General features: G+C 24.1%; 2 protein-coding genes and 1 non-coding gene across 14 annotated transcripts in view; 1 reads left to right on the forward strand and 2 right to left on the reverse strand.

Moving 5' to 3' along the window:
- The first annotated feature begins 232 nt into the window (after positions 1 to 232).
- On the forward strand, positions 233 to 9,810 carry LOC123260217 (lamin-C-like). 5 transcript variants are annotated; one of them, XM_044721238.1, is made up of 8 exons: positions 233 to 387; positions 483 to 604; positions 757 to 1,204; positions 6,431 to 7,460; positions 7,796 to 8,017; positions 8,655 to 8,753; positions 9,004 to 9,064; positions 9,589 to 9,810. In XM_044721238.1, exons 3-7 carry the CDS (start codon positions 780 to 782, stop codon positions 9,025 to 9,027), a joined length of 1,800 nt encoding a protein of 599 aa, XP_044577173.1. In that variant the 5' UTR covers positions 233 to 387; positions 483 to 604; positions 757 to 779; the 3' UTR covers positions 9,028 to 9,064; positions 9,589 to 9,810. The 5 variants fall into 5 exon arrangements, with proteins under 5 accessions (XP_044577173.1, XP_044577168.1, XP_044577169.1 ...); XM_044721233.1 differs by lacking the exon at positions 9,004 to 9,064; XM_044721234.1 differs by lacking the exon at positions 9,004 to 9,064 and having other exon boundaries at positions 255 to 387; positions 447 to 604.
- A 1,639-nt stretch (positions 9,811 to 11,449) lies between these two features.
- LOC123260231 lies at positions 11,450 to 11,572 on the reverse strand. The gene has a single exon (XR_006508420.1). It is a non-coding gene; the product is annotated as a 5S ribosomal RNA (ribosomal RNA).
- Positions 11,573 to 19,619: 8,047 nt separating this feature from the next.
- The window catches only part of LOC123260220 (myocyte-specific enhancer factor 2), a 64,856-nt gene continuing 61,717 nt past the window's right edge, over positions 19,620 to 22,758 (reverse strand). For 7 of the 8 annotated variants that reach the window (XM_044721249.1, XM_044721250.1, XM_044721252.1 and 4 more), the window contains one exon: positions 19,620 to 20,855. In XM_044721249.1, coding sequence (XP_044577184.1) covers positions 20,435 to 20,855 — 421 coding nt within the window. In that variant the 3' untranslated portion in view covers positions 19,620 to 20,434. The remainder of the gene's footprint in view (positions 20,856 to 22,758) is intronic. The other variant, XM_044721244.1, reaches the window with a different exon arrangement.

Genomic DNA, 22,758 nt, shown 5'->3' on the forward strand with positions numbered 1-22,758 from the left:
AAAAAATTGTAACAAAAAAAATAAAAAAAAACTTTCATTCGTAAAAAACTTTAAAAATTATAAGTGCAATTTTTAAAAAATATTTTTAAGTTCTAATTTAATAAAAGAAAAAAAATTAAAAAATTAAAAACGTCGGCTAACTTTAGTATTATAAAAATTTAAATTTTTCGCGCGTGCGCATAAACTAGTGGCGCCACCAATAGCTGAAAAAAATGAACCAATGAAATTAAAGTATAATGGCGTCATGTACCGGGCTGGACTTCTGCTTCCGCGTCGTATTTATTAGTAAGTCTGCTTGTACGGTTTAATTTGAACTAAACAGTTAATAATAAATTACGCGTTGAGTTGACTGCAGTAGTATTCATAATTCGTCACTCGTTCTTAGCGGTACGTATCCATATACACACAACTAACCAATATATCTATATACATATATATATAAATAGGTATTTCATACATACACGTTGTACCCTCCTGTTTAGATTGAAATAGTGTGAAAATCCCCCAGGACTCACAGAGACCCAGAGACGCGGTGGTTACAGTCACGCCGAGTTCATGCAGATTTGTCATCCACGTTTTATTTCATTTATTTCTGCTGAGTAAAGTACGTTGAGAGTTTCCATTATTATAACCGTAAAAATTATAGTTATTCCTATTAATTTATAATTTAATTAATAAATTAAATATTTCTTAGTTAATAGTGTGATTAAATATTAAAGTGTGTCTTTAATTAACATCAGTGTTTTTATATTAAAGGTAACGTAAAATACTAAGTGAAAATGTCGACTAAATCGAGTAAAAAATCAACGGCATCATCGGCCGCGGCGTCGTCGAGTATAAACATGTCCAACGTTCAATCACCGCAGCCGAGCACGTCAACGCCGATCGGTCGGCGTCCAGGAAGTCCTCTTTCGCCAACCAGGTACTCTCGCCTCCAGGAGAAGCACGATCTCCAAAATTTGAATGATCGTCTCGCTTGTTACATCGAAAAAGTCCGACATTTAGAGACCGAAAATTCTCGGCTCACCAGAGAAGTCCAGACCAAGGAGGAGGTTGTCACCCGAGAGGTCTCTAATATTAAGTCTATGTACGAGCATGAATTATCAGATGCTAGGAAGCTTCTCGATGAGACCGCCAAGGAACGTGCGAAATTGGAAATCGATACCAAGAGGTTGTGGGACGACAACGAGGATTTCAAGGCCAAGTGAGTATTTTTTTTTTATTTTCATGAAAATTAAATTAGTCGACATTGAAAAATTTTTGGAATTTTTTTTATTAAAGAAATTATAAAAAAAATTTTATTTGTAGAAAACTTGATAAATTGTAAGTGCAGTTTTTTAAAAATATTTTTTTCCTCTAATTTAATTAATAAAAAAAAATAAAAAATTACAAACGTTGGCTAATTTTTAGTATTATTATTTTATAAAAATTAAGTTAGCTATCTGAAAAATTTTGGAATTTTTTTTATTGAAAAAATTATAAAAAAAATTTTTATTTGTAAAAAACTTGATAAATTGTTAGTGCAATTTAAAAAAAATATTTTTCTCTTCTAATTTAATTTTTAAAAAATTAAAAACGGCTAACTTTAGTATTATTATTTTATGAAAATTAAGTTAGCAGACATCGGAAAATTTTCAGAATTTTTTTTATTGAAAAAATTATTACAAAAAAAAATTTTTTTTAATTTTTATTTGTAGAAAACTTTAAAAATTGTAAGTGCAATTTTAAAAAAATGTTTTTTTCTTCTAATTTAATTAAAAAAAATTAAAAACTTTGGCTAACTTTAGTATTATTATTTTATAAAAATAAAGTTAGCCATCTGAAAAAATTTAGAATTTTTTTTATTGAAAAATTTACCACAAAAAAAAATTTTATATGTAGAAAACCTGAAAAACTCCAAGTGCAATTTTAAAAAAATATTTTTTTGTTCTGATTTAATTTAAAAAAAAATTAAAAACATCGGCTAACTATATTATTATTATTTTATATCATGGGTTAGGTCTAACCTTAATTTAAACGATAACCTTAACCTTCACATTGATTTTTACCTTATATAAGTAAAAATAAAATAGTTGAATAAAATTTTAAAGCCGACTTTTAAATTAATTTACTGTTTTTTATTTTTCTAAAATTAACTATTTTATCTTGGATGATTTTGTATTCAGATTATTTGATTAATATACAAGTGTAGTAATTGTTCCTGAATGGATCAGTAGATATCAGTTGTGATAAACCAATTGATCAATCATTCTTATTATATTATCGTAAATGTCAGTCATATTTATTATTATCTTCAGATATTTATGATTTTGTTTATTTTCAAAAAATATTAAAATTATTTTCCAAAATAAGATTAAAAAATTCCATCAAATCTGCCGTCCATTGTCTTTTTTTATTAATTACCGGGAATAATATAATATCTGGAGTAAAATATGTGTTTATTCAGAGGGCACGGCACCTAATACATCCTTAGCGTTGTATACATACGAATACACGTAAGTGTGTACCAAGCAATGTGTGTGTACTTACACAGTAAAAATTGCGTCACGTTTACTATACGGTGATGATGTCAGCCTACCGGTTCTTTACTACCAGGCTCAAAAATGTCAGTCGAGCGTCTCCCGGCTATTTTTGACATTGTTCATTTTTTTTAATGATTATTCTTAACTTTGTTCCAATTAAATTCAAGTAATTACGATGAACAATCAATAGGTCGAAAATTTTATTTTAGTTTTATTACTGATATTTATTTTTATATATAAATGAATATTAAGTAGGTAGAGATAGATTGAAAAGTGTTAATGGGCCTGATAAAAATAAAGTAGAATAAAATATTGTGTTTATATTGAGCATACAAATCAAAATACGAACTTGACATATGAATGAATTTTTATACCAACATAGGTGACATCACCTTGCTATTTCATCATCACTATTTTTGCGTAAATCTTGAATTAATTTCATAGATTCTTTTTATTTTTTTTTTTTTTCTATTTTATCGTTATCTATAATTCATGTCATTTTTTTTATTTTAAAGTATTATCTATTTCAGATACTAATTAATTTTTTTTTTCTTTTTAATCGGGTATTTTCCAACAATTAAAAATACAACAACAATAATAATAATAATAATAATGTAAGAATTATTATCTACTATGACAAAATAACATTCTAAAAAACGTCGATACATTTAAAATAAAATATTTCTAATACTTGAGACTTAATAATAATAATAATATAGTTTATTTACTAGCTCAAAAGCTATTTTAAAATTTTACTAAATTAATTAAATATATATAAAAAAAAATCGGGTATGTAAAATCGTGGTATTATTACAAAGAATTAAAATTCAATTCCGAGTATCATAAAAAATAATTATGTAAAATTATTTATAATTTATTGTATTAAAAAAATTTTATTAATTTGAAAAAAAAAAATTAAAATTATTTCTTCATGTCTAATAAAAAATTTAATAAATCTAAAATATTTACCGCGATAATTTATTAAAATAATATTTATTTATAAAAAAATACAACATTAATATTATATGCTATATTATTTTATTAAAAAAATTTTATTAATTAAAAAAAAAGGTTTAAAAATATTTCTTCATGTCTAATAAAAAATTTAATGTATCTAAAATATTTACCGCGATAATTTATTAAAATAATATTTATTTATAAAAAAATACAACATTAATATTATATTATTAATATTATTTACTATATTACTTTATTCAAAAAATTTTATTAATTTAAAAAAAAAGATTTAAAATTATTTCATGTCTCTAATAAAAAATTTAATATATCTAAAATATTTACCGCAATAATTTATCGAAATATTTATTTATAAAAAAATCAACATTAATATTATTTGCTATATTATTTAATTAAAAAAAAAAAGTTTAAAAATATTTCTTCATGTCTAATAAAAAATTTACTATAACTAAAATATTTACCGCGATAATTTATTAAAATAATATTTACTTAAAAAAAAAAAAAAAAAAAAAAACATTAATATAATATTACATTAAAAAAAATGACAACGTCAAAGATAAAGTACTTCCATTATTTAATTTAGCAAAACAAAAGAAAATATGAAATTCATACAAACTATTTTACCCCTTGCAGAGTTAACTGGCATGTTTTTTCTCCAACTTTTATTAGTGTTTATTTTTTTTTTTTTTTTTCATTTCTCAGAAAAGGCGTCGAAAATTCTTACGGTTGATGATGCATAGAATTAACTGTACAGACGCTGTAATTCTTTTTTACATCAACCTCGTTACGTTGCTCTAATGATTATTTCACAAAGCGAGAATGGAGATATATCCCTGGAGTATAGAATTACAAAAAAAAAAAAAAAAAAAAAAAAAAAGTAAATGTGAAGCTACATTGAGTAGAGTAACAAACAGATTCTTCCATCACATTAAATCTCCAATATCATCGTTATTGCTGTTGTCATAATCATAAAGAATATAAAGATGATGTCATTTGTAGCGTAAGCGTACTATCAATTCCTAATTAACCATGAGCTTACTATCAAACTCACGTCTGTTTATTCAGGTAAACTTGTTCAGTGAAAACCCGAGTAATGTAAATGATTAACGATGTACAATCGGCGTACATATACAATATTGCTACCGCTACCAGTTGGTCAGATTGGCGGGACATAAAATTCTCAATGTGGGTCGTATCGCTGGAAATAGCTGCCGCTAGTCATGCAACTAATCCAACCATCTTCTTTATTTTTTTCTTCTTTTATGATTTTTTATCACGACTGTATTTATTTAATATCACCGCGATGGTTATTTTTAGTTTCAAATGCTTTGATTATTATTATTATTATTGTTGTTGTTGTTGTTGTTGTTATTGATGTTGTAGTAATGATGATAATTAATTGACCTGTGAAGAATTTATTACAATAAATTTCAAATAAATATTTTGGTGGGTTTGTCATCATGAAATCATTCTCGTTTATGGCACACGCAAGTGGGCCAAGGATACGCAGGTAGATACTGCAGACAACTTAAAGACGTGAGTTATCATTGATATGAGGTCATTTGCTGTCTTATTTTATGATCAAAGGAAATTTCTATTAAGTATTTCTATGGAGAGGAATTTTTAAAAAGATATACTCTCACTATCATCGATTTCCTCGTGACCTTGATAGAAAAAAAAAAAAAAAACACTTGAGCTACTTGTGGTTTATCGCTGGCTTTAATTATTCATTTCAATTTTATCTTGGAATTTAAACTAAGTTATTATATTTTATTATTTAATCTATATTATAAAGAGAATAAGCGAAATTTTGTTGCCAGTGTATTTATATGATAAAATGGGTTTTTATGGTTAAATTTAGTATCGTTGGAAAAGTCTTGACCCGGAGTTGTGCCTTTTTATAGGTTCATATCATTCTCACCAATAGTTAATTTATAATGATAAATATGAAATATATAAAAAATGTCATGTGGGTACTTAAATTAAAGGTCCCGATGAGTGTAACATCGAAATGAGTTTATATTTAAAAAAATGTCAATAATTAAGAAATCACCTTGTATCTTGTGAACTATTGACATTTTTTAAGATATAAGCTCACCCCGACATTACACTCATCGAAACCTTTTATTTGAGTACCCACATAAATTTTTTCATATATCTATATATATTATATAAATGTATAGATGAAAAATATATCAAAATGCATGTGGGTACTCAAATGAAAGCTCATGATGAGTGTAACATCAGAATGAGTTTATATCTTTAAAAATATCAATAATTAAGAAATGACCTTGTATCTTGTGTACAATTGACATTTTTAAAGATATAAGCTCATCCCGATGTTACACTCATCAAGACCTTTCATTTGAGTACCCACATCATTTTTTCATATATTTATATATATCATATATATGTATATATGAAAAATATATCATAATGCATGTGGGTATTCAAATGAAAGCTCTTGATGAGTGTAACATCAGAATGCGTTTATATCTTTAAAAATATCAATAATTAAGAAATGACCTTGTATCTTGTGTACAATTGTCATTTTTAAAGATATAAGCTCATCCCGATGTTACACTCATCAAGACCTTTCATTTGAGTACCCACATCATTTTTTCATATATTTATATATATCATATATATGTATATATGAAAAATATATCATAATGCATATGGGTACTCAAATGAAAGCTCTTGATGAGTGTAACATCAAGATAAGCTTATATCTTTAAAAACTTCAATAGTTAAAAAAGTACAGTGCAATTTAACAAAAGTCATTATTTAATAAAGCAAAATTTTATTTATTTATGGTTCATAAATCACGGAAGTCACATAGTGACTGCTAGGTTGCTAGTAAATCTTGATAATAATTAAAAAAAAATATTTTTATTGACATAATTTATAAAATTTTTGGTTATAATTTTTAGATTGGAGAAGAAGACAAAGGATCTTCAGATTTCCGAGCGTAATGCAATCCTGTACGAGACACGGTACAACGACCTGCAATCACAGTACAACCAGATCCAAGCTGAGCGTAAGAAACACCAAGAGCATGAGCGTGAAATGGAGAAAGAAATTGAGCGTTTGAAAGCATTGCTGGATGATGCGCGTAAACACCTGGAAGAGGAGACGCTTCAGCGAATTGATCTGGAGAATAACATCCAAAGCATGAAAGAGGATATCAGTTTTAAGGACCAGATCTTCCAGCAAGAGCTGACGGAAACTCGAAGCCGTCGCCAAGTCGAGATATCGGAGATCGACGGTAGGCTTGCAGAGCAGTATGAAGCTAAATTGCAACAGTCTTTGCAGGAGTTGAGAGACCAGTATGAGGCGCAGATGCGATCCAACAGAGAAGAAATTGAGCTTCTTTATGAAAACAAGATTAAAAACTTGACCTCACACGCTCAGCGTAATTCCGGAGCAGCTAGTGTCGCGGTTGAAGAGCTTCGCCAGACAAGGACTCGCATTGATACTCTCAACCAGCGCATCACCGAACTTGAGACGCTGAACAACAATCTTAATTCGCGTATTCGGGAATTGGAGAATTTCCGCGAAAGTGAGAGAGCTAAGCACGCCGAGGGTCTGGCTTCTCTTGAAGCAGAGCTTGCACGTATGCGTGATGAAATGGCCCAGCAGCTACAAGAGTACCAGGATCTTATGGACATCAAGGTTGGATTAGATTTGGAGATTGCTGCTTACAGGAAATTGCTAGAGTCTGAAGAAGTTAGGCTTAATATAACACCAGCTCACAGTTCTTCAATGTCTACCTCCAGTAGAAGCACTCCGTCAAGATACACTCCGGTTCGTGGAGGAAAACGTAAGAGGACTTTGATGGAAGAAAGTGAAGAACGCAGCACCAATGATTACAGCGTTTCCACTTCAGCACGTGGTGATATTGAAATTGCTGAGGCTGACCCACAAGGTCGCTTTGTCAAGCTTGTTAATAAAGGCAACAAGGTATTTTTAAATCAATTATTTATTAATTTTTTTTTTTAATAATTTATTTTTTGATCATTAATTTTTTAATAATTTATTTTTTAATAATTTATTTTTTGATCATTCATTTTTTAATAATTTATTTTTTAATAATTAATTTTTTAATAATTAATTTCTTAATAATTAGTTTTTTAATAATTAATTTTTCAATAGTTAATTTTTTAATAGTTAATTTTTTTAGTAATTTATTTTTTAATAATTTAATTTTTAATAATTAATTTTTTCATAATTAATTTTTTCATAATTAATTTTTTAATAATTAATTTTTTAACACTTAATTTTTTAATAATTAATAGGAAGTCTCACTTAGCGGCTGGCAAATAATACGAAAGGCAGATTCTCACGAGACAATTTTCAAGTTTCACCGAACAGCTAAATTAGAAGGAGGAGCAAATGTCATGGTATGGTCATCTGATATTGGAGCAACCCATGAACCACCATCAAATATTGTCATGAAGGGACAAAAATGGTTCACTGGAGATTCTATGACAACAAATCTTCTTAACAACGAAGGCGAGGTAAAAAAAAATTTTATATTTTTATTTATTTCCAATATAAAAAATTTTCTTAAGAGGTTACTATATGGGTTTCACTTTTTCAAAAAAATTGATTTTTTTTTCAATGTTTTATTAAACTCTACAACATCTCTAGAATATCGTCCTAAAGTTTCAAATCGATCCGAATAATAGTTTCGGAGATACAGTTTTAAAAATTTGTGCGCTCAAGGCGCTGTTGTATTGTCACTCAAAATTTTAAACGCGTTTTTCTCAAAACTATGTTTTCAGAGACAGTAACCAAGATTTCTCGAGAACTACTCAACCGATCTTGATAAAATTTTAGACAGGTCTTTGAGATATAATTTATAAGGTCTGGAAGGAAGGATTTTTTTTTCAATTACAGCTAATTTAAAAAAAAAAATAATGATGCGAAATTTTTAATTTTTTTTTGTAAAAACCTCATTAGCAGAGTTTTTAATTTTAATTTTAATTTTTTTTTTTTTTTTTTTTTTAAGTTTGAGTAGAATACTTTATTTTTTCTATCAAAAAAAAATTGTTAAAAATAGGCCATTTTTTCCTGGAGGAAATCCATGTAACCCCTTAAATCTGTTAGATTAAAATATAACATCTAAATTAATATAATTATTTTTTATTTTAGGAAATGGCAACTTCTGAACGTAAGAGACAACACCTGTCAACTACAATGTCAAGACATCGGGAAATGGGGTTTAGAGAATCTGAAGACATGCATCTACAGGTAATATAATTATTATTTATATTTTTTTAATTCATTATTAAGCCCGCTTAAGTGTTTTTTTTTACAGAATATGATTTTAAGTAATTTTTTTTTTTTTAATGAAAATTTTAACTCACAATTTTAAAGGTGTAAATCAGATACAAGCAGTTGCATGACGCGAATTCTATAATAAAAACATAAAATAAATTTATCGGATTAATTTTTTTTTAACCGGGGGATTTTTATACATTTGTAAATTATTTTTCCATAGAAACGTTTCTTTTCCTATAATTGAGAGGAAGTACAGCTCTAATATATAATGGACAGACGATGTAAGTTTCTAAAAACATTTTAGATGTTCATCAATCATCACCATATCATTTGTTTATCATCTGTGATATATATTGTCAATTGTCATTAAATTTATAAGATTTTAGTTCATTCGAATTACTTTTAATCACCAATTTGCTATTCACGCTTCACTAAAAATTCACATTCGTAAACTAATGTATTTATTTATTTAACAACTATTTTCTCAATGTATAAATTTAAATGCGTCATATTTGTCTCGAGGTGTTAAGTTATATTTAAAAAATATAAAAAAACAGCTGTTGATTTTTTTTTCTGCTTAAGAAAAAGTCTTCTCGCTATCAACTGCTTGCATCACTGTGACTAATAAATATTGACAATAAGTGTTAATTTATTCACATGTATTTTTATAAAATGATTATTTTTTTAAGTAAATAATAAACTGGGCATGCTTAGGTTTGGGTTCACATTTAAATAATTGATATAAATTTTTTTTATGATCCTTTCTTTATCGATTAATTTATTTATTTGTATATTTATGTTTCAGGGTGATCCCCAAGGTCAGAATGAACGTTGTCGCATCATGTGAGCCTGAGATCTGTCCAAGTTCATGATTTATAATCTACACCATTATTAAGGAAAATATATAAGTAATAAAACAAATAAGCAGTTAATAAAGTTTTAACTAAGCTAAAATCATTACGATTAATTTAATTATTTTGATGGCTAAAAAAGTCATTTACTAGAATTAAAATAAAGTTCTTCATAATTATGACCTTGTAATTTCAAAAAATTCTTTTTTTTTTTTTTCTTTTTCATCAAGTTGTGAAACATAATTTACAAAAATATAATTAAACATTATAATTTGATTTATCTATCTATAAATCGAATTAATTAATTTATTTAAAAATTTTCACATCACTTATATTAGTTTGTAATTTTAAAGAATTTTGATTAAAATAGTAGTCGTTAATTTTTTTTTTGCTTGATTTTGGAGAAAAATTTTTTTTTTTTTATTCAGCTAATATTTTAATTAAAAAAATGTTTTTGTAAGTTTAATCTGTAATTTTCAACAACCAAAGTAAATTTTCATTAGTCGCGTTTAAATTAAAAAAAAATTAATATTTTAAAATTTTGAAATTTTAAAATTTTGAAATATTTTAAAATTTTGAAATTTTAAATATTTTGAAATTTGGAAAAATATTTTGAGATTTTGAAATATTTAAAAATTTTAAATATTTTGAAATTTTGAAATTTTGAAAAATATTTTGAGATTTTGAAATATTTTGAAAATATTTTGAGATTTTGAAATTTTGAAATATTTTAAAATTTTAAATATTTTGAAATTTTGGAAAATATTTTAAAATTTTAAATATTTTGAAATTTTGAATTTTTTCTAAAAACTTTGAAAATCAAAAATAAATAATGCAATACATACCTGCTTCAAATTAAAATAAAATATTTTAGATTGTTTAAGATCAATAAATATTCATCAATAATTAATTAAAAATCTTAGTATGAAACACAAAAATTTACAATAAAATGAATGAAATAAATTGCCTTAAAAATATTTTTTTTTAGAAAAAATACATTTACAATTTGTAATCGAAATTACAATTAACGACTAATTAGACTTACTAGAACAATTAAATATGTGACTCAGATACTTGATATCATTTGCGACTGCTACGCGAATCCAAATATAAAATAATAAATTAAAAAAAAAAATTATATATTTATATAAAGTAGACTACTGATTACTATATAAATATTCATTCCGGATAAGATGAGATAACATTTTCATTTAAACATTAAAATAAAAATTATTTATCAACTTATAAATTGTAATATCGCATTTATAATTAAAAATAAAAATGATACGTGAAATTTTAATTATTATTAAATAAAATTATCGTGTAATTTTTATTATAATGATAATATATATTTAAAAAAAAAGTAATAAAATATTAACTGTATGCCTCGTTTATTTTTTTTATTGAGCTTGATACGAGTGCGTACATAATTGTAAGCTTCAGAGTGTAATAAAAAAAATTTATAAAAATTTTAAGTTACTTACTTTTATTTACCTGGTTGGTACAATTACTTCATTTTTTATTCATTTTTTTTCTTTATTTTGTTGAAGATAGATCATATGTTAACATTTAAAATTATTTGTATTTATTGCTAATTATAAAATTGTCACTAGTTAATTTTAAATTACTTAAAAATATTGAGAATCTAATATCAGGATTAAAAAAAATTTCTTTTGAATTTTGATGATTTTTTTTTTATTATAAACAGAGACATAATTGAGCATGTTAATAAATTTTATTAAAACTTGTAATAAATTTATAAAATGTAAAATAAAGAATCTTTGATTAAATTAATAATTATAATAAAAAAAATTGTGCCAACAACACGTGGTGTTCCCAAGCGGTCACCCATCCAAGTACTAACCACGCTCAATGCTGCTTAACTTCAGTGATCGGACGAGAACTGGTGTTTTGACTCAGCATGATATGGTCGTTGACGAATATATATAAAATATCTTTGTACTTAAATTAATTTTACACAGTAACGTCATAAAGAAACTTTGATGAAAAATTGCATATTTTTATGAATTTAATTGAATAATCATTTTTTCGTATTTAAAAATTTTCTAATTTTAAATATTTGAAAATTATTTTAACGAAAAAAAAGTACTTGTTGATACATTGTTAATTAGAAATTGGTATAATTATTTGATGATTGATATGATTTATTAAATTATCGTTTCTAATTATTATTAATTTATTTATTTATAATTAATATTAATTATCAATATTATCAATAATAATAATTTGATATAATCTATATTATTAGATTAGCTTAAAGATATAAGCTCATCTCGATGTTACACTCATCAAGACCTTTTATTTGAGTACCCACATCATTTTTTCATATATTTATATATATTACATATATGTATATATGAAAAATATATTAAAATGCATGTGGCTACTCAAATGAAAGCTCTTGATGATTGTAACATCAGAATGAGTTTATATCTTTAAAAATATCAATAATTAAGAAATGACCTTGTATTTTGTGCACAATTGACATTTTTGAAGATATAAGCTCATCCTGATGTTACACTCATCAAGACCTTTCATTTGAGTACCCACACCATTTTTCATATATTTATATATATTACATATTTGTATATATGAAAAATATATCAAAAATGCATGTGGGTACTCAAATAAAAGGTCTCGATGAGTGTAACATCAGAATGAGTTTATATCTTTTAAAATATCAATAATTAAGAAATGACCTTGTATTTTGTGCACAATTGACATTTTTGAAGATATAAGCTCATCCTGATGTTACACTCATCAAGACCTTTTATTTGAGTACCCACACCATTTTTTTATATATTTATATATATTACATATATGTATATATGAAAAATATATCAAAAATGCATGTGCGTACTCAAATGAAAGGTCTCGATGAGTGTAACATCAGAATGAGTTTATATCTTTAAAAATATCAATAATTAAGAAATGACCTTGTATTTTGTGCACAATTGACATTTTTGAAGATATAAGCTCATCCTGATGTTACACTCATCAAGACCTTTTATTTGAGTACCCACACCATTTTTTTATATATTTATATATATTACATATATGTATATATGAAAAATATATCAAAAATGCATGTGCGTACTCAAATGAAAGGTCTCGATGAGTGTAACATCAGAATGAGTTTATATCTTTTAAAATATCAATAATTAAGAAATGACCTTGTATTTTGTGCACAATTGACATTTTTGAAGATATAAGCTCATCCTGATGTTACACTCATCAAGACCTTTCATTTGAGTACCCACACCATTTTTTCATATATTTATATATATTACATATATGTATATATGAAAAATATATCAAAAATTCATGTGGGTACTCAAATGAAAGCTCTTGATGAGTGTATCATCAGAATGAGCTTATATCTTTAAAAACGTCAATAGTTAAAAAAGTACAGTGCAATTTAACAATAGTCATTATTTAATAAAGCAAAATTATATTCATTCATTATTAACAAGTTACGGCAGTCACATAGTGACAAGGTTGCTAGTAATTATAAAAAAAAAGGGAGCAACAAAACAATAAAGTAATAAAACTTTGTCAGTTAATTCTTCAGAATGTATTTACAAGAGTAGTACAAAGAATAGGTTCGATTTTACACAGATTATCATTACTTCTTTATCCATTATAATTTTATAATTAATAATTAATGATAGTTGTAATTTTTTCTTATTTTTTATATACATATATATATTTATAAGTTTAATATATATGCATATATATATCTAGATGATATATGTATATATATAGTATTACATTACTTACATTAAGCAAAAATTTGTGTGGTGTACGTAAACAATTTATTTATTCATTTTTTTTTCTTTTTCAAATTTAAATTTATTCACTAAATCGAGGCACGTGACATTAAGGCATTTCTACCGAGGGAACAGGTTTTATAAATACCATAATTTACTTTACTTGTTTTCTTCTTTTTTTTTTATTTAAATATCTTGGTAAAAAAAATTAAACAAATTAAGTTAAGGAAGATAGATAATAATATATCATGCAATAAGTTAGACTTGTTTTTTTCTTCTTCATATATATTTGTTTTTTTTTGTTGTTTAATTCATTAGTTTTCGTAAGAAATATCACATGAAAATTAGACGAGGATACATCTTGAACACGCGTTTAATTAATAAAAATATATATAATATAATATAAGTACGTTATTTTTTTTTTTTTTTTTTTTTCCAACATCAATGATAAATTAATAATTGTTACGTATAATTAGTACAACTAATTTATCGATCACTTAATTAATTAATCAAATTTTTTATTTTGGTAATACAAAAAACCAAATAATCATTCACATTAATGGGCAACATTTATGTTTTATATTTACTGGTACACTGAAGAAATAATTCATAATAATAATTATTATTATGAATTAAGTTTACAATTATTAGACAATTATTACTGACCAAGTAGGATAATTTCAATTGTTAGTTACGGCTGATAAATAATGGCAAATAATATAAAATAAAAAAAGCGGGGATCGAGCACCAAAAATTAAATAGATAAGTCACGTTTTTATTTTTTTATTAATTATAATTTCTTCTTAATCACTTTATTCTTTCTTCTTAAATTATTTCTTGCTTTTTTACTAAGTAAAAATGTACCTCCGAAAAGTCCATTAAAAACTATATATATTTGTTTATTTATATATTTATATCCATATATGTTCGATTGTGTTGCGTGGCATTGGATGTGCATTTATACGGATGACATCTTTCATTGACAAACTAGTATCGCAGAAACTCGTCAAACATTATTATTATTATTTATATTTTTATCATTACCGTTATTAATAATTAATAATTAATTTATAATATTACACTTACTTAACTAGCATTAGTAATTAAATAATAATTGTTCTTATTTCTTCTTCAATTATTTTCTTGATAAATATATGTTGACGAAAATTATAACAATTATTTAAAAACATCCGAGTCTTTTTTTTAGTCAACAATAATTATTATCCAATTAAATAATATATATATATATATATATATATATATATATATATATATATATATATATATATATATATATATATATCAATGATAATAATTTTTTCTGATACTTTAATTAGCAAACATCTGATAATTTTTTTTTATTAAATTTGAGACATTTAAGTGTATAAATTCGTCAAATATTTTTGAAAGATTTCTTCTTTATAAAAAAAAAAAAATCATCAAATATTTAAAAAAAATTTCTTCTTTATAAAAAAAATTTTTTAAATATTTTTAAAAGATTTCTTCTTTATATAAAAGAAATTTTTTAAAGATTTCTTCTTTATGAAAGAAATTTTTTAAATATTTTTTAATTTCTTCTTTATAAAAAAACATCATTAAATATTTTTTAAGACTTTTTTATAAAAGAAATTTTTTAAAGATTTCTTTATAAAAAAAATTCATCAAATATTTTTTAAAGATTTCTTCTTCATAAAAAAAATTATCAAATATTTTTTAATGATTTCTTCTTTATAAAATAAATTTTTTAAATAGTTTTTAAAGATTTCTTCTTCATAAAAAAAAATTCATCAAATATTTCTTCTTTATAAAAGAAATTTTTTAGATTTCTTTTTTATAAAAAAACATCATTAAATATTTTTTTAAGACTTCTGCTGTATAAAAAAAATTTTTTAGATTTCTTCTTCATAAAAAAAAATTCATCAAATATTTTTAAAAATTTCTTCTTAATAAAAAAAAAAATCATCAAATATTTTTTAAAAATTTCTTCCATGTAAAAAAAAAATCATCAATTATTTCTTCTTTACCCAATACAATTTTTTACTTTTAAAATTTTAACACCCACAATAATTATTTAAAAAAAAAACAATCAGACGTCAGCTATTTAAAGCATAATTATCTTCTAATCTATAACATTACGATTAAATACGTATTCTCTGTTATAATGGCACTATAAATTACTTTCTAATAATCATGATAATTTTTCCTCACGACAATATATAATAATCCAAATTGAACTCCTTAAAAAAACTAAAAAATCCGAATATTTAAAATAATGACTGAAAGCTCATATTTTTTCTAATCCTCATAAATTCCTCCATAATATATTCTTCAACGACAATTTAAATCTCTATACAAATAAATGGCTTTAATATTACAACACACTATTCCTTACACGTGTTTAATAATTAAATTTAATAATTATTAAAACTTCTTTATTTTAAATATAAATTTTCTTCTTTACAATTAAGGACTTGTTAAATATCTTCTTTAAATTGATAAATAATCCAATTAACCTCCACGATTTTTTGTAATGACAAGAGTGTGGCTTTTTTAAATGCACCATATTATCATTAAATATACTTTGTAGATTGTTTCTTTATTAATTAATAATTAGTATTATTATTATTTATTAATCCATTTGCATTACGTGATGTGTGTTACTACTTGGCGTCATAGATATGTCCAGTATTTTAACTTTAAACTTAATAACTTCTGCGGTGACAACAGTTGTGGCTACATCGTTTGTATAATTACCATTATTATTATTATTATTATTATTATTATTATTATTATTATTACAATTATTATTACCTCTTAAAATACTAAACTCCTGTTTACTGTAATTAACCGTGCTGTGCAATTATTTTTACCGTCAATTTATTTATCTAAAGCCTGCAAATTTATTAATTCGTTTTATTTAAATTCTTTATTATTATTATTAATTAATTAATTAATTAATTTACTCAAGTGGACTACATATATGCAATGGATTTAATAATTATATACTTTTTAAATCTATATCTTCTCAATAGTATAAAGCTGTCAAAGATGGTCCATTTTAGTCACAGCATTTAGGAAATTGTTTGTTTATTTTTTTTTAATTAAAAATTAATTTTATAAATTTTTTTTACTGAGGAAAATCGTTTATTACAATAAATACTAAATATTAATTTAAAATTAAAACTTAAACAATTTATTCCAATTTTTTTTTTCATTAAAAAAATAATCTTATAAATTTAGTTTTTTTTTTTTTATAAATATTTAATGATTCTCACCAACAGTAGCAGGTACAGTACAAACGGCACAATGGAAAAAATTCTAGAATTTATAAATAAAACGATAATCCTCATTCTAATTTGTATACAAGATTTACTAAAAAAATTACAAGCATTCTTACAATGGAAAAATATTCACCAATTTCTTCCCACATTTAATTTATTATTAATAAACTATTCTTCAATTATTAATATTCTTCACTTGTTCTTTAATATTTAATTTCTTTTTATTATTAATCGATTATCAGATATTTAAATAACTAGAGAAGACATAAATATATCAAACATTTCTTCTTTTTATTAAAAATAACAATTATATTTTATTTATCCATTTGTTTAGATCAATAAAAAAGTGTTGCCTAAAAGATTGCACTTTGTGATCATCTTAAGTCAAGATATACAATCTGACTATTTATGTGTTTATATATGTATATTATAATTATTATTATTATTAATTGTAATAATATAATAACATTTAAATCGATACTGTCGATTACAAAATTCAAAAAAAAAAAATTTATAATTTAATAATTACAAGAATAAAATTAATTTTTTTTTTTCGGGATTTAAACCCTGGTCCTTTCTTTATCTTCTTCAATTTATATATTTATTAATTTTATTCTCACAATTATTTCTTTTAAAAATTATTATAATGTTATTTTATTTAATAGTTTAAAGTATTATAGAGGAGGGCCACAAATGGTGCCAGGCACTATTAATTCCGATACCTGTGTAGTCCATTACGAGTACATTTAAATAACATTTCATTAATATAAATTAAGTATTAATAATAATAATAAAATATCATTGAGTTTTTTAACGTGTCAATTAAATAAGCGCGGTCTTGATATATTTTACAATAAATTTATAAATTTATATGCAACAAAATATCGGCAGTATCACGGATTTTTTTTTAAATATAATTTCAAGCTCTGATTTAATTAACAAATATCGATCACGCGCTTGTTGAAAAATTTTTAAAATTGTTAATTTGTATTTTTTATATCAAATGTGCAAAATACTCGTGGAAAATGAATATTTGTACATAGACTTACAATATATGTTATTAAATTTAATTTATCTGCTTTACTTTAGTCTGATAAGTATTTACTAATTAACACTGAATAAATGTGTTTTACATTACTTAACTATGTTTAAAAATTCTGTTTTTTTTTTTATAGTTTAATATTTATATAATATATATTTATACTAATTTCGAACCTTCACAGATCACGTAAAAGTCTCGTACAGCAGCCGATTTTACCAAAAAAAATCAGCAGTCATAGACCGTCAATTAAACTCGCTCAAAATTTTTTAAATAAATAATAATAATAATTATAATGCATCCAATTGAAATTTAATATCAATGAACTAGTCTAAATAATTATAATTTATTAGCAAATTATATATATATATATATATATATATATATATATATATATATATATATATATATATATATATATGTATATATATATATATATATATATATATATATATATATATATATCGCGTTACAGATGCTAATAAAAATTCTATTTTTTTTTGTCCAAAAAAAATTTTTAGTTTGAATAAAAATTTTTTTTTGCATATCGTGCAAAAATGCTAAAAAAATTTTTTCTTCAAACTAAAAATTTTTTTTGGACAAAAAAAAATAATTGAATTTTTATTATACGCAAAAATGCCAAAAAAACATTTTATACGCCCTTATAAGGGCACGAAAAGAACAAGATGACACTGGATATCATCTTAGATTATACTGAGTGATATCTGGATTATACTCATTGTAATCTTCCATTCCACCCAGTAATATATCTCTGATTATACCGCGTAAAATTACACTGGATGTAATTCGAGATAGTATCCAGTATAATTTGAATTATACTCCGTATAATCTTGGATTATACCCAGTGATATCTCCACCATTTTTTTTTTTCTAACGCCATTATCATATCTATTATGTATTTCAAATATTAGGATAGTCAAATATTATTTTGAACACTACCTAAAATTTTTTTCACCACAGATATCACTGAGTATAATCTGGGATTATATCCAGTGTTATCTTGTACTTTCCGTGTAAGGGCGTATAAAATTTTTTTTTGGCATTTTTGCACATTTCCGACAAAAATCTGAAACGCGATATATATAATATACTTTCGTATAAAATTTTTTACAAATAAAAATATTAATTTAGTTGGTGTTTTAACGATCTAGGTACATCGAATAAAATAAATTTGACTCTTAATTTAAATCGTTGATAATTGACTAGATCAATAACTCGTGGAAGTTGACCCGAATAATAATTTACGAATAATCAAAAAAAACTAAATAAAAAAAAAATTAATTTATTTATCATAATATAATTTGGCAAAAAAGAATAATATTAATTATTAATTATTAGTAATAATAACAATAATATATTAATGATAAAAATAAAAATTAATTAAAGTAGAGTAAAAATATTATTTAGCCACACAATCGACTGAGGTAAAGTTATCAACGGATTATGCTGCTGAGACTACTATACTACTCTAAAAAAAAAAATGTAACAAATAACATTTTTTAAAATTGTCAATTACACTTTCTCCCAGACTCAATTTTATAAATATAATTTTCTCAAATTTTTAAATATTCTCAAATGGTTCATCGTATGACGATTCTAAAAAACACCAGTAGACATTCAATAAAAGTAGTTAAATATATATATATATATATATAATTACCATCAAAACTATTATTATTACTATTATTTATAATAATATGCCTAATATATTTTTAGTCGCGTGAGTGAGATGTATCGAGCGTCAATAATTAATAATTAATCTTAAACATGTTATTATTATAATTATAATTATAATTATCATTATCGTTATATCATTACAATTACAATTTTGTTTAAAATCGGGATACATCTTATATTTTTTTTTTTATTATTTTTTTACGTGAAAGTGCCATACCAACAAACCATTACGAATCTTTCTCGAAATATATACAAACAACACTTCTTATTATACACATGAAAATATATATCACATATACATACATGTGTATATATAATATAATATAACATAATATATTTATACTTTTAATGATATATATATATATTTATATATATGTAAAGTTTCAACATTATTATGGCACCGCAGTTATCAATTAATCATCAATCATAATCCATGAAATAATTTCATAACTTTCTTCCCTGTCTCCGCGTTTACAATTGTCGCAGTTAATATTATAACTATTATTATTATTTATATAATTTTATTTAATCAACAGATTAATTAATTAATTAATTAATTAATTAATTAATCCACTCAGGGATATTGCAATTAACCCCAAGAAAAATTTTTAAATATTTTAAAGCCCGTACAATTAAACATGAGTCGTAATTCAGAATTTTTATTTTTTTAAAATAAAATTACGACGTTGTTTGACATTACATTGTTTGTCTGTTGACTTAGAGGCTAAAAAATAATTATAATTATAATTATGTTTGCAAGCAAACGCAATTCTGGCACCAGCTACACACAATGTGTGTTTTTTTATTTTATTTTATTTTTTTATGTATGTATATTATTTGTTTTAATTTTTTACTTTTAGTATTTAATTAATCATTGAATTTAAAAGTAATAATTAATCATTTTTTTTCTTATCATTTTTATTTAGGTTTATTATTGGCCGTTGTACGACGATGCGGGATAAGACCAGCAGGGTCGCAAATTGGCCCGACATTAGGTAGCCCATCCCTCAGTGATCCTGGCGCGTTTCATCAGCGGCCCGTTTTCATAGTCGGGGTTACCGCCACCACCACTCGTTGAATGACTTGTCCTCATGTCAACATTACCACCCGGAGAGGGTAAATTTGTGGGTGTTATACTACCAGAATGAGAGGGCGGAGGATTGCTGGTCGGTCGATTTGAAACGAGATTCAGGGTCTGCTGTCCGTGTGAAACATGATGAGAAGGTCCACCGCTGTTTGATGGCGGCCCAATACTCAGATTTGTGTGGTGTAAGTTTGTTATACCCGGCCCGCCGCCGCTATTTCCGTGAGGGTCTCGTGGCGGACTTATTGGCTCGCTTTTTATTTTCACCGGCAACGGTGACGTCGATGGCGGTGGCGTGCTACTAGATACGGCTAGGTGAGGAAGGCTGCTGAAAAAAAATTTTTTTTTGTTTAAATTTTTAATTATTATTATTAGGACTAAAGAGTTGTATTTAATTTTAGTTTGATTAATTATATTGAACTTGATTTGAAAATAGTTTAATTAAATTCGGGGTTTAATATCAATAATTATCAGACGAGAATTACAAAACAAATTACAGTTAGTTGACGTTACAGGTCCAATAAATTGAACTAAATAAAATATTAATTACTCAATTAATAATAATAATAAACACCAATGAGGTAGCTACGAAAAAATTGTCACAATTATATCTATATGAATTAATAGAAATGAATTTGATACAATTGGTGAAGTTGATTATTGAATTTTTACATCATAAAAAAATTTTTTTTTTATACTGAGAAATTATCGGATATTTTTGTTTGATATAAAAATTTTATTTGTATAAATATTCGAATTTTTAAAAAAAATTTAGCATTTAATTTTTTTATAAAAATATAAAATATAAAAATTAATCTTATGAATTTTTTTTTTCTCAAATCCGGATTTAAAATTATGTATTTTTACCAAAAATTTTCATTAAATTTATTTGTAAAAAAATCTTCTCTATAATCTGAAATTTGTATTTGAAGTATAAAAAAAAATTTTATAAATTTCAACTATCTGTTTTTTTATTTTTATAAGAAAATTATAATGATACTAGTCACTATGTAACTGCTGTGACTTGAGAACTATAAATGAATACAATTTCACTTTATTAAATAATGACTTTTGTTAAATTGCACTGTATTTTTTAAACTATTAATGTTTTTAAAGATATAAGCTCATCTTGATGTCACACTCATTAAGAGCTTTCATTTGAGTATCCACATGTATTTTCATATATTTTTCATATATACATATATATAATATATATAAATATATGAAAAATTGATGTGGGTACTCAAATGAAAGGTCTTAATGAGTATAACATCAAGATGAGCTTATATAATTAAAAATGTCAACAGTTCTCAAGATACACGGTCATTTATTAATTATATTAAATTGCACTGTACTTTCTTAATTATTGACCTTTTTAAAGATATAAGCTCATCCCAATATTACACTCATTAAGAGCTTTCATTTGAGTACTCACATGCATTTTTGATATATTTTTCATATATACATATATTATATATATAATATATATAAATATATGAAAAATTGATGTGGGTACTCAAATGAAAGGTCTCGATGAGTGTAACATCGGGATGAGCTTATATCTTTAAAAATATCAATCGTTCACAAGATACAAGGTCGTTTCTTAATTAATGATATTTTTTAAGATCTAAGCTCATCCTGATGTTACATTCATTAAGAGCTTTCATTTGAGTACCCACGTCCATTTTTGATATATTTTTCATATATACATATTACATATATATAATATATATAAATATATGAAAAATTGATGTGGGTACTCAAATGAAAGGTCTCGATGAATGTAATATCAGGATGAGCTTATATCTTTAAAAATGTCAACAGTTCTCAAGATACAAGGTCGTTTCTTAATTAAGTTAAATTGTACTGTACTTTCTTAACTATTGATATTTTTAAAGATCTAAGCTCATCTTAATGTTACACACATCAAGAGTTTTCATTTGAGTACCCACATGCATTTTGATATATTTTTCATATATATATATATATATATAAATATATGAAAAATTGATGTGGGTACTCAAATGAAAGGTCTTAATGAGTATAACATCAGGATGAGTTTATATATTTAAAAATGTCAATAGTTCTCAAGATACAAGATCATTTTTTAATTATGTATCTAAATATATATTATTTTCGAATGCAGCCTCAATACTTATCATAAAAATCATAAATTGATAATGAATAAAAAATTATCAAAGGTTATTAATTATTAAAACGAACGTAATAGC

The sequence above is a fragment of the Cotesia glomerata genome, linkage group LG2 (assembly GCF_020080835.1).
Source record: "Cotesia glomerata isolate CgM1 linkage group LG2, MPM_Cglom_v2.3, whole genome shotgun sequence".
Lineage (NCBI taxonomy): Eukaryota > Metazoa > Arthropoda > Insecta > Hymenoptera > Braconidae > Cotesia > Cotesia glomerata.

Coding starts and splice junctions, on each gene's coding strand:
- LOC123260217 (XM_044721233.1), top strand. CDS start 780: ATGTCGACTAAATCGAGTAAAAAATCAACGGCATCATCGGCCGCGGCG. Junction 1,205..6,430: donor AACGAGGATTTCAAGGCCAA/GTGAGTATTTTT, acceptor TATAATTTTTAG/ATTGGAGAAGAAGACAAAGG. Junction 7,461..7,795: donor TTGTTAATAAAGGCAACAAG/GTATTTTTAAAT, acceptor AATAATTAATAG/GAAGTCTCACTTAGCGGCTG.